The sequence below is a fragment of the Coturnix japonica genome, chromosome 37, assembly GCF_054131305.1.
Source record: "Coturnix japonica strain WE chromosome 37, WE-NBRP24, whole genome shotgun sequence".
Lineage (NCBI taxonomy): Eukaryota > Metazoa > Chordata > Aves > Galliformes > Phasianidae > Coturnix > Coturnix japonica.
The window spans coordinates 419,984-432,450 of NC_140699.1; the positions used below are offsets into that span (position 1 = coordinate 419,984).

General features: G+C 46.9%; 1 protein-coding gene across 1 annotated transcript in view; it reads right to left on the reverse strand.

Moving 5' to 3' along the window:
* Positions 1 to 1,081: 1,081 nt before the first annotated feature.
* LOC146754829 (receptor-type tyrosine-protein phosphatase T-like) overlaps positions 1,082 to 12,467 on the reverse strand; it is a 222,714-nt gene continuing 211,328 nt past the window's right edge. Inside the window, exon 10 of the mRNA XM_085526608.1 lies at positions 1,082 to 1,556. Coding sequence (XP_085382734.1) covers positions 1,534 to 1,556 — 23 coding nt within the window. The 3' untranslated portion in view covers positions 1,082 to 1,533. The remainder of the gene's footprint in view (positions 1,557 to 12,467) is intronic.

Here is a 12,467-nt window from a genome sequence, read left to right on the forward strand (position 1 = left end):
GCTCCTGCACTTCTGGCTCTTCCTGGGCATCTACCTGGCTGCCCTCCTGGGCAACGGCCTCATCAGCACAGCCGTAGCCTGCGACCGCCGCCTGCACACCCCCATGTACTTCTTCCTCCTCAACCTGGCCCTCCTCGACCTGGGCAGCATCTCCACCACTCTCCCCAAAGCCATGGCCAACGCCCTCTGGGACACCAGGGCCATCTCCTATGCAGGATGTGCTGCACAGATCTTTTTCTATGTCTTCTTCATGTCAGCAGAGTTGTTCCTTCTCGCCATCATGTCCTATGACCGCTACATTGCCATTTGCAAGCCCCTGCACTACGGGACCTTGATGGGCAGCAGAGCTTGTGCCACCATGGCAGCAGCTTCCTGGGGCACTGTGCTTCTCTATTCCCTGCTGCACACTGCCAGTACATTTTGTTTGCCTTTCTGCCAAGGCAATGTTGTGAACCAGTTTTTCTGTGAAATCCCCCAGATCCTCAAGCTCTCCTGCTCAGCCTCCTATCTCAGGGAAGTTGTGCTTCTATTTTTCAGTGCCAGTTTAGCCTTTGGGTGTTTTGTTTTCATATTGGTGTCCTATGTGCAGATCTTCATGGCTGTGCTGAGGATGCCCTCTGAGCAGGGACGGCGCAAAGCCTTCTCCACGTGCCTCCCTCACCTGGCCATGGTCTCCCTATTTCTTAGCACTGCTTCTTTTGCCTACCTGAAACCCCGCTCCATTTCCTCCCCACTCCTGGATCTGACAGTGGCACTTCTGTATGCAGTGGTTCCTCCAACACTGAACCCTATTATCTACAGCATGAGGAACAGGGAGATCAAGCACGCTCTGAGGAAGGTGTTGCAATAAGCACTATTCCAGCTTCCATAAAATGCACAACTTCCTCATAGGATTCCCAGTGATGGTTCTTTATTTTTTATGCATCTTTTATTGTTTGATTATGTGAGATATCGCAACGTGCAAAAAAAAATAAAATGTTATTGAACTTATAAATAAAAATTTATTTCACTTCTTTCCTACTTAATTTGCATTTTTTTCACTCCAAGTGCTCATGTAAACATATAACCAGATTCCCCGAATACATTAAAATATACCTAAAAATGTTTCAAAATAGACTTTTACTTAGCTCTTCTTTCTTCCTACTTTGTCTGGATTTGGGGAGGTACAGCCGCAGACAGCAGCTCAACGTGCTCTTTTCATTTCTGATCTCTTTACACCACCACAGTGCTCTCAGGCCCTCTCATTTTTGCAGTCCTGAAGGTCTTGTGTGTCTCACGACAGTCCTGTTGCCTCTACAGCAGCAATCAGGGCTGCAGTCAGTATCCGGCAATACGAACAGCTGTGTCAGGGCTGGACTCCTTGCTAGCACTGCCATAACAAGAGGGCTCCTTCAGAGCAGGCCCAGAGAACTGGAGGCCTCTTTCAAAGCTGGTGTAAGGAATGTACCTCAGGAGCTGCTCCCTGAGAAGACCTCGGGATCTTCTGAGGCTCTTCAGTGTGTGACCGGATCAGATTGAATAGTCCCAAGGAGATCAGTAAGAGACTCGGGGCAGTGCTGTGGTTAAAGGTTTATGGGTTGAGATAAAGAGAAAAGAGGAAAAAAAAAAAAAAGAAAAAGAAAGAGAGAGAGAGAAGAAAAAGAAGAAAAAGAAGAAGAAAAAAGAGAAAAAGAAAAGGATAATAGTTTTGACAAATGTATTTATACATATATAATATATTTAGTATATTTTCACACATATACAATATATGCATTTGCAAACATATATGAACTAATTCTTATGTTTTTCTGTTTGCAAGTTCAGAACTAGTTGCAGGGGTTTTAACAGCCATAGTATTCACTGTAGGAACTGAAGTGACTGTTGGGCTGTTGCAGGAGTTGGAGCAACTGCAGAGCTCATTGCCAGAGCTGGAATCACCGCAGGACCTGAGATTGAAGTTTTAGCAGCCACTGGGCTCATTGGAGGGGTTGGAGTGACCACAGGGCTGTACCTCCTGTACAATACCACAGTGCACCTCCCTTGGGAGGAATTTGTTTCATTTTCTTATAGCAATACTTGGAACAGCTACAGGACCTGTTGCAGGAGTGACTGCAGAGCTCATTATGAGGGGATGAGTGACAGCGGGATCTGTCCAGAGCATGGAGCAAACGCAGGACATGTGGCAAAACCTTGGAGCTGCTGCAGGGTCTGTGCCAAGAGTTGCAGAGGCTGCAGCACTGTCAGCATTTCCAGCTCTCTGGATCTGGCACACTGCAGTCATGTGTGTTTCCTGGGGGCTACCAGAGCCACAGCAGACCTGCCCCCAATATTCTACCAGTTTCTCAGGATCCTGCAGTTGCTCAGAGATGAAGTTCCAAAGCCCTGGGGGTGCCCACCGCTCCAGACAGCTGCCCAGACCATCCCACACCCCCTGCCATGCAGAGCCTTCTCACCTTGGGGCAGATCTCTCACTGATATTTCTGAATAACTGTTTAATCTGAAACATAAGCTGAAACACATTAATGACACGTAACAGTGGGAGTGTGCTGGTGTAAGCATCCCATGGATAGTCAAAATTTTCAAGAGCTATTGGAACTAGCTGTCAATCTCCAGGACAAAAAGAAGTGAGAGTGAGTCTGAGGGACTACTGGAAAGTATCATCCCTTCTCTCCTCCGTAGCAAGACTCCCTGAGGAGTCCAAGTCAAGGGTGTAATTACTAATCTTATCAACAGTATAACTTCCATAACTCAAAGATGACATCAGAGATGAATGTGCACAAAACTTCATTTTGTCAGCTGCCAATTTTATCATGATATAAACCAGAGTCAAACAGCATACCAAAATAAATACCCTAATCCCGCCCCCAGAGCTGGCAAACAGTACAGCAAGGAAAACAAGCAGGAAGCAAGGAGCTGTGCAATGCAGCTTCATGAGAAGACTCAAAAAGCTCCACAAATGGGGAAACAATCAGCATAATGGCCTGCAGTTCTCCAGCTCCCACAAAGACCTGTGTTAACTCACTCAGGACAGATGTGCTGTTATCTCAATCGTTGGAGTCTCACATCGGGCACCAAAATGATGGTGGTTGTTGAATCCAGCATGTGGCTCAGCAGCACACAGTGCTTTGTGCACTGTCCCATTCCCAGTGGGATGGGGAAGAGAATTGGGGAAAAAAAGTACAACTTGTGGGTTGTAACAAAGCAATTTGAAAAAAGAGATAAAAGCAGAGGTGTAATAGTTATCACTATATATCCATTTATATGCAGTAGTAACAACTGATGCACAAGCGCTTGCTCAGCATCACCAGACTGATGCTCAGTTGGGCACTGGGAAGAGAAGAGAGTGAGATAAACTGCCACCCCTTTCAATACAATTTCTGCTTGCTGTCAGGTGCTACAAAATGTCCCTTTGACCACTTCCAGTCAGCTGTGCGCAGTCTGTTCCCTCCCAGCTCCTTGAGCCCTCCACTGACCATGGCCTTGGCTCTGTACAATGCTGCTTAGCAGCAGCTGTAAACATCAGAGTGTTATCACCGTTGTTTTTCTCTTAGAAACAAAAAACTGCACCATAGTAGGCAGCCTGAAGAAAACAATTCCATCCCAGCTGTAACTCAGATACCTGCCTGTCCCCCTCCTCCTCTTGTCCTTCCTGATCAGGAAGCAAGGAACAGAATCTGCTGCTCTCCTCTCTGAGCCCTTTCCATCAGTTCTCAGCTGGCTCCTCTGCCATCCCCAGGCAGAGCTCAGTGCACTCTCACAGATGGCAGCAGCCTTTCCTAATTGTTCTTGGCCATCCATCATAAAGAATTGGTATCTGCTCTGCTACAGTTCAGAGGTGAGAACCATTCCACCATGTCTCTGTGAGACAAACAAGACCCTAGGCCCGCAAAGGCACAGAGATTTGGAGTTCGCTGAGTGAATGTTTGCGGTTGTCTCATTAGCGTAAAGACTCTTCAGAAAGCATCCCCTAACAGAAGCATGTTTTGATTTAGCCTGTCTGGGCCTTGCATCTACACTGTGGTACTGGTGTTCAGGGCCTTGCTCAGAAGCAGAAGCCTGCATGAAAGGAAATGCTCTGTGGTTTTCTCTTGAGTTGTCCCGTTTATTTCCCATGCTACCTGCACTGGTCTACAGGCAATTTTGGGCAGCAGCAGGTTGGGGTTACCCCCAGAGGGTACACAGTAAGATTTAGGATGGGGTATTGGCAGTAAGACCTTCTCTGAGGAATCCTCCCACAGTCCTATGGAACAACTCAGAGGCTTTCTCTGCAATCTCCAAATCCAACATCATCCCTCAGCCCTTCTCTGTCACATCCAGTTCCCCACCCTTCCCCATTTGGACCTGGTTTAAAGCCCTTTAATCAATCAGTGCAGGAGCATTTCAGATGGGGTCATGGAGGAGGCAGACTGCCATTCTTGGGGTGGCCATTTTCCCAGGAGGGCATGGTGGGAGGGCTTTGTCCCATCTGGTTCCACCAACACTTGCATCCACACAGCAGAAGGCTGTGCCCTCTGTGTCCCACTTGAACTCTGCATGGAGCTTACAGTTGGCAGTGACATGGCTGAGAAGCTCTGGGCATGGATTAAGGGACAGGGAAGTAATGTGCCTTCCTAACTTCCTCCCTTCATACCTTAGCAACTTCCTTGTAATCTCCCCAAGTATCCTGTCCCTTTTTCCAGAGGACGGAGATTCTCTTTTTCTTCCTGAGTCTCAACAATTGTTCCCAGTTCATCTGCACTGGTCTTCTTCCCCTATGGCTCACCTTATGGCATTCAGGGACAGCCTGATCTCGTGCCTTTAAGATTTCCATCTTGAGGAGTGTCCAGGCTTCCTGGACCCCTTTACCCATAAGGAGCGACTCCCAAGTTACCTGTGCTACAAGTGTCCTGAACAGGTCAAAGTCCGCCCTCTAGAAGTTCAGGATAGTAGTTTTGCTAGTCACCCTTCTGACATCTCCAAGAATAGAGAATTCTACCATTTCATGGTTGCTCTGCCCAAGACAGTCCCCAACCTTCTCAACTCCTACCAGTCCTTCACTGTTAGTGAAGAGCAGGTCTAGCAAGGAACCACACCTGGTAGGACTTCATACCAGCTGCGTAAGGAAGCTGTCTTGCATGCAATCTATAAACCTCTTGGACTGATTCCTCTGCTATTTATTATATTCCCAGCATATATCAGAGAAGTTGTAGTCTCCCAAGAAAATGAGTGCTGGCAATCTTGCGACTTCAGTAAGCTGCTCATAGAATGCCTCACCCATCAATTAGGCGGTCTATAAGAAACCTTTAGCAAGATGTCACACTTACAGGCCTTTCCCCTGATCCTTACAAACATGCACTTCATTCTGAAGCCCAAGCTCTTCAACATCAAAACTCTCTTCAATATAAAGGGCCAAACCACCACCCTTCCTTCCTCATCTATCCCTTCTGAAGAGCTTGTAACCATCCATCACAGCACTCCAGTCATGGCAGTGGTCCCACCATGGGTCGGTAATAGCAACTAGGTAATGGTTTTTCGGATGCACAGTTGCTTCCAGCTCCTCCTGCTTGTTGACCAAGCTGCGTGCGTTGGTGTAGACGCACTTCAGCTGAGGCATCTGCCTCTCTCCCAGTTCAAACAGCATTTCCCTAGGCTTATATCTGGTAAGCCCTGTTTTGTCCCCTCCCCCATCGTAGCTAGTTTAAAGCTCTTTCGATAAGCCCCGCTACCGTCTGTGCTAGGATTCACTTCCCCCTTTGAGACAGTTGGGTTCCATTCATGGATAACAGACCATGGGCCAAGTAAACTGCCCTGTGATCAAAGAACTCAAAGTTTCTGGCTCAATACCAGTCTCTGAGACAACTGTTCATTGCTTTGCTTTCCAAGCCTGCTCCGTGTCCCTCACTGCCACTGAAGGTATAGAACAAAAAATCACTTGATCTCCCACTCTGTGAACTAAATGGCCTAAATTCCTGAAATCTCTTTTTATAGTTTGTAGTCTTATCTAAGAAATTTCATCACTGCCCACCTAAACTATGAGTAGTGGAAAATAATCAGTGGACCTAACCAGCATTGGGAGTTTCCTTGTTATGTCCCTGACCTGCAGCCAAGAAGGCAGCAGACTTACTGACAACTGGGGTCCAGTCTGCAAATGGGGCCCTCTATTCCTCTGAGAAGGGAGTCACCCACCACGACCACCCTTCTTTCTTTCATGGCAGAGGAAGTCACAAGGCTTGGTAGTGACTGCCTTGCATTAGGTTCCCTCCTAGGCAGATCCTCCATTGCCTCCCTATTCTTATCACCTTCAGATTTCAGAGTGTCAAACCTGTTGCTTATATGGATCAGGGGTCGAGGGCTATGCAGGCATGGGGGGGCTCCTGTGATGTTGAGTTGGGACTCTCTTCCAACCCTCCTCATCAGTCAGGTCTGTCTGACTGTGACAGGGCAGGGAGTCAACCACTTATCTGGGGGTATCTGCCTGGCAGCCTTCCCTCGGGGATGCCAGCAAGTCACTCCACCAGCCCATCTCCCGATCACACACCCTGATGGTAAATTGTGAGTAAAACCTTGAGTAAAGTGAGAGTTCACCTAGTGAAAAGTATGAGTAGAAACCTGGATTGACGTGAGGGTAAACCCAGAGCAAAACCAGGATCCCATCCATCATCATGCTCAGCCTCTAAGGCGAACATTTTCCAGTGTTGCTGTGTAAAAATATAGGTTCCTCACATCTAACCTATGCCTCCCCTTTTTAATTTAAATCCGTTTCCATTTGTACTGTTATCAACAGACCATCCCATCCTTATTCTAGCGTTAGGCATCTCATCCTCAGATGGAAACCCTGGGGCTGAATTGGGATCAGTTTTTCAAAGAACCACGGGAGCTGCAAGTTCACCTAGCTGAGTTCAGATGTGCACAGTGAGGTGTCTGTGTGTGAGTCCCTCATCTGAATCCTTGGTTTTTATTCCACAGCGACTGCACTGCTCGTACACAGTCTCTCAGTGATGCCCAAAGTGCCTTGGGTGATCCTAGTTTTGTGCTAGTGCTTGTAAACTGTGACGGAAAATCTATGAGATAGACAGCTCCTTCTGGAGCATCAGCTGAGGGCCAGAAGGGAGGTATTCTTGGCCATCCTAAATACCACTGCAGCCCCATGCTTAGGGCACCCAGTGTGTCTTTTGCACCTGATCCCATGGAGTACATAGTGATATTCAGCTTATCGAAAGGATGAGCTCAGAACAGAAGAGGCAGATTTTCCTCTCTGCTCCATCTGTGGCATAGTCTGGATTTCAAGGCATTGCAAAGCTATGGCACATCTATGTTCTTGCAGTGATGACACTTTAGCATGCTCTGGGCTTGCATTTCAATGGCATCTAATAAATCTAGGGTCATACCTGTTGACAGGAAGCTGGCAAATGTTGTCACATTGTAAGGAAGAGCAAGAAAGATGACACGGGCAACTATGGACCTGTCAGTCTCACTACAGTGCTTGGTAAAATTTTGGAGAAAATGATGGTGGGAGTTATGGAAAAACAACTGAAGGACAGGTCACAGACAACACAAGATACAGAGGGGAAGGTCCTATTTAATTTCAGGTCTTTTTATGAGACCTTTATCCATTGAGCTGAACAAGGGAAGGCAGTTGATGTAATCCTTGAGGATTTCAGTAGAGCTTTTGATACTATTTCTCCAGCACCCTTCTGGACAGAAATTCCTGCATACAGCTAGACAGAAACAGAACGTGGTGTGTTGTAATACAAGAAGAATTTTACAGAGCAGCAGCCATGGATTGAGATAAGGAGTTCACAGAGCAGCAGCTGCGGAGCAGGATAAACAGCATGAGAACAAAGGACATCTCTAGGAAAAGAATGAATGGCTCGTGGCTTTGAAGGGGGGTTATAGGGTTGTTATTGCAGTAGCTTTCCTCCAATTAGCGTGTGTGATTTTTGGACACCCTTGTCTGTCTCCTTTAAAATCATGGCTTTTCGGGCAATAAATTGACGCAGCTATATGTAACCATATTGGTGTTTGTCTGTTTGTCCCAGCATGCTGACATTTTGCCTTTCAGGTTCACTAGCAGTGGTGGGTGAGCAGTTGGCCAGTAGTTCTGTCCCAAAGGATTATAGTCAGTGGGTTCCATCGGGCTGGTAGATGGTCACTTCCAGAGTTCCCCAGGGTTCCATTTTGGGGCCACTTTCCTTTCATGTTTATGCAGATGACTTGCATGCAGGACTAGAAGATGTTCTGAGCAAGTTTGCTGATGAGACCAGATGAGGAGGTGCTGTTGCCTCGACTGAGGGTGGAGAGGACTTGCAGAGAGATGTGGACAAGTCAGAAAACTGGGTACCAGTTGGTACTAAGCACCAAGTGCATAATGCATAACAAGAACAAGTGCCTGATTGTGCACCTGGGTATACCTGGACATAAACACTGTCTGTATATTGGACACATGAGAGACGTCTGACTGAAAAGGATTGGGGGTCCTGCTCAACATAAAATTTTAAGTGAGTCAGCAGTGTGCCCAGCCAGCCAAGAAGGCCAACAGTCCCCTAAAGTGCATCAAGCAATTTATTGCCAGCTGGGTGGGAGAAAGGTTTGTCCCTCTTTGCTCTGCACTGCTACAGCCTCACCTGGAGCACTGGGTGCACTTCTGGGCAATGCAGAACATAAAGAACATCAAACTATGGGAGAGTGTGCACAGGAGGGCAATGGAACTGAGAGATCTGAAGTTCAGAGTTTCACTGGGATTGACTGCTTGTTCAGACTGGGCCCTTCTCACACCCCACATCCTGTGATGAGACACAGGGCACATGTGGGATATGAACTTTAACAGCATCCTTGCACCACATGCAAATGCTTTTCCCAGTGCTTCAGTGTTCCACCACCCATTGCTTTCAACGTAGTTTTCAACACCCCATTGTATCTTTTAATTTTACCAGAAGCTGGTGCATGGTAGGGGATATGATAAATCCACTCAATGCCGTGAACTCTGGCCCGAGTATTTATTAAGGGAATTTTTGAAATGTGTCCCATTATGAGACTCAGTTCTTTCTGAGGTGTCATGTCTCTATAGGACTTGTTTCTAACAACCCAATATTGTGTTTCTGGCAGTAGCATGGGGTACTGCGTATGTTTCAAGCCACCCAGTGGTTGCTTCCACCATGGTAAGCACAAAACACTTATCACTATGAGATCCTGGCAAGGTGACGTCATTCACCTGTCACTCCTCCCCATATTTATACTTTTGCCTTGGCCTTCCCCCCAGAGAGGCTTCATATTCTTGGCTTGTTTAATTATGGCACATGATTCACAGTCATGAATAACCAGTGCAATAGCATCCATAGTTAAGTCCACCCCTCAGTCTCTAGCCCAGTTATATGTTATGTCCATTCCTTGATGGCCTGAGGTCTCATGGAACCATCAAGCTTGAAATAATTCACTCTTGTTCTGCCAGTCCAAGTCTATTTGAGCCACCTCAATTCTGGCAGCTCGACCTACCTGATGGTTGTTTTGTTGTTCTGCAATAGCCCAACTCTTGGGCAAGTGTGCATCCACGTGACACACCTTTACAATCATATCTTTTTTTTGAGCAGTTATGTTTTTCTACAGTTCAGCAGCCCAAATAGGTTTACACATCTGTTGCCAGTTATTTTGTTCCCACTGCTGTAACAACCCCCATAAGGCATTTGCCACCATCCATGAGTCAGTATAAAGATACAGCATTGGCCACCTCTCCCGTTCAGCCACATCTAAGGTCAGCTGGACAGCTTTTACCTCTGCAAACTGACTTGATTCTCCTTTACCTTCAGTGGCCTCTGCAACCTGTCGTGTGGGGCTCCAAACAGCAGCTTTCCATCTCTGATGCTTCCCTACAATATGAAATGATCCATCAGTGAAAAGAGCATATTTCTTTTCATTTTCTGGTAGTTCGATGTATGGTGGGGCCGCTACTTCCAAACTTTTTATCTTCAGTCCAGTTCATGATCACTTCTAAAATTCCTGGACGATTGAGGTTCCCCATCCGCGCTTGTTGTCTAATCAGTGCAATCCACTTGCTCCAGGTGGCATCGGTAGCATGATGGGTGGAGGGAACCTCCCCTTTCAACATCCGGTTCATCATTGACAGTCGAGGTGCCAGAAAGAGCTGCATTTCAGTACCAGCTACTTCGGAAGCAGCCCGAGCCCCCTCATACGCGGCTAAGATCTCCTTCTCAGTTGGAGTGTAGCACTCTTCAGACCCCTTGTACGCTCAGCTCCAAAGTCCCGGGGGTTGGTCTTGGGTCCCTCCTGAGGCTCTTTGCCACAAACTCCAAGTGGGACCTTTCTCTCCAGCAGCAGTATAGAGGATGTTCTTTACATCCTGTCCAGTCCGTACTGGCCCCAGGTCCACGGCACAGGCTATCTCCTGTTTAATCTGTTCAAAAGCCTGCTGATGCTCTGGGCCCTATGCAAAATCATTCTTCTTCTGCATCACCTGATAAAGGGGGCTTACAATGAGGCTGTAGTTTGGAATATGCATCCTCCAAAAGCCCACTGCACCCAGGAAAGATTGTGTCTCTTTCTTGCTAGTTGGTGGAGACATGGCAGTGATTTTGTCAATCACTGTTGGGATGTGATGACATCCATCCTGCCACTTTATACCTAAGAACTGAATTTCCTGGGCAGGCCCTTTTACTTTGCTTCACTTAATAGCAAAACTGGCTCATAGAAGAATTTGAATTATTTGCTCTCCAGCACAGCAGCACTCAGTGGGGGTGTGACCTCATTCAGGCCACGGTAGTCTACTGTCAGCCTCCATTCTCCACTGGCTTTACGCACTGGCCATATGGAGCTGTTAAAAGGTGAGTGAGTTTTACTGATCACTCCCTGATTCTCCAACTGGCGAATCAAATCATGAATGGGGAGCAAGGAATCCCTGTTGGTGCGATACTGCCGTCTGTGCACTGTCTTTGTAGCAATCAGTACCTGCTGCTCTTTTATTTTTACTCGTAGCAGCCTCACAACAGACGGGTCCTCTGACAGGCCAGGTAAAAATGACAGCTGCTTAATGTTGTCCGTATCTACAACAGCGATTCCAAAGGCCCAGTGATACCCCTTAGTATCCTTGAAATGCCCTCTTCTGAGGTAATCAATACCAAGTATGAACGGAAACCCTGGGCCACTCACATAGGATGGTTTTTCCAGTCTTTACCAGTGAGGCTTATTTCAGCCTCCAACACAGTCAATTCTTGAGAGATATCCAGAAATATGGATTGATTCTGTCCCTTCATGACTGGAGGGCATTAGGGTGCACTGTGCACCGGTATCCACCAGTGCCTTATATTTCTGTGGTTCTGATGTGCCAGGCCATCAAATCCACACAGTCCAATAAACTCTATTATCCCTTCCACTCCCTTGACTGAGGGCAGGGCCCCTCTATTGGTTACCTGTGATAACTGGAGCAGCCGTACTGGTGGTTGGACTGTTTTGTAGTTCCCTCACCCGTGCTCATAGTACAGGAGTAGGCTGGTCATACCACTTCCTCATGTCTTCTCTGTGGGCACATAGGTAACACCACAAGGAAACACGTGGTGCAATTGTACTGTTGTTCCTTGCTCGATCTGGAAAGCGTTTGTGTCTAATAGCTGAGAATTTTAATGATACACATGAAGGCTTTATGATCATTAATTTCTTTACGATCTCTCGCCTTCAACTGAAGCAGCAGCTAGGCCAATTACCAAGTGACACCAAGGAGATGAAGTGGCAAAATGGCGATTTATTGAAACAGACACATCCTTATATAACCTACGCCTTTTTGTCTACACCCACTGTATTACACTAAGATTCTTCCAGAATATGGGGAAGGGCCTGTCACATCACAACAAGCTACCGTCCCAGCTGTCCCAACAGCGAAGCAACCAGGTAACAAGAGATTCATTCTGGTGCCGTGTGTACTCCTTTCTTACGCCTTGGATTTCAGTCATCTTCAGGGGTCGACAAACAGTAATAGAGATTTCCTCTTCATCACTCTCTTCTTCATGCCACTTTTCCTTTTGCCTTTCTCGGTGCTGATCCAAACCTGTCACCTGGATCTTCTGTTGACTCCTCCTCCACTTCTTTTTTCCGTTCTAGACGTGAGGACATCCATTTCCATTTCTTGCCTTCCACAGGGGCAACTGATATTGTTACTGGTGCCTCCTGTGACTGATCAAAATTGACTTGGGGATTTCACTTTTTGGCTTGAACCTCAGCTCGGAAACTCTCTCTTTTCGGAACAGTGTTCTATAGAGCACGGTAAGCACAAGCCAAGCCCCAAATAAGTCGTACCCCCTTGGACATCTCCAGGGATGAACAGGGCATAAACCTCAATGTCTAAAAGCAACAAACCTACAAGCATCATTCCCAATTGGTTCCCACGGAACCTGTACCAAGAAATTACCAACAAGCCATTTTTGGACTCTTCTAGACCTGTTTTATACCAGCTGTGTGGTATTCACACTTAATGTCTGGCAAGTTGAAGTCATTGTAAGGACAAG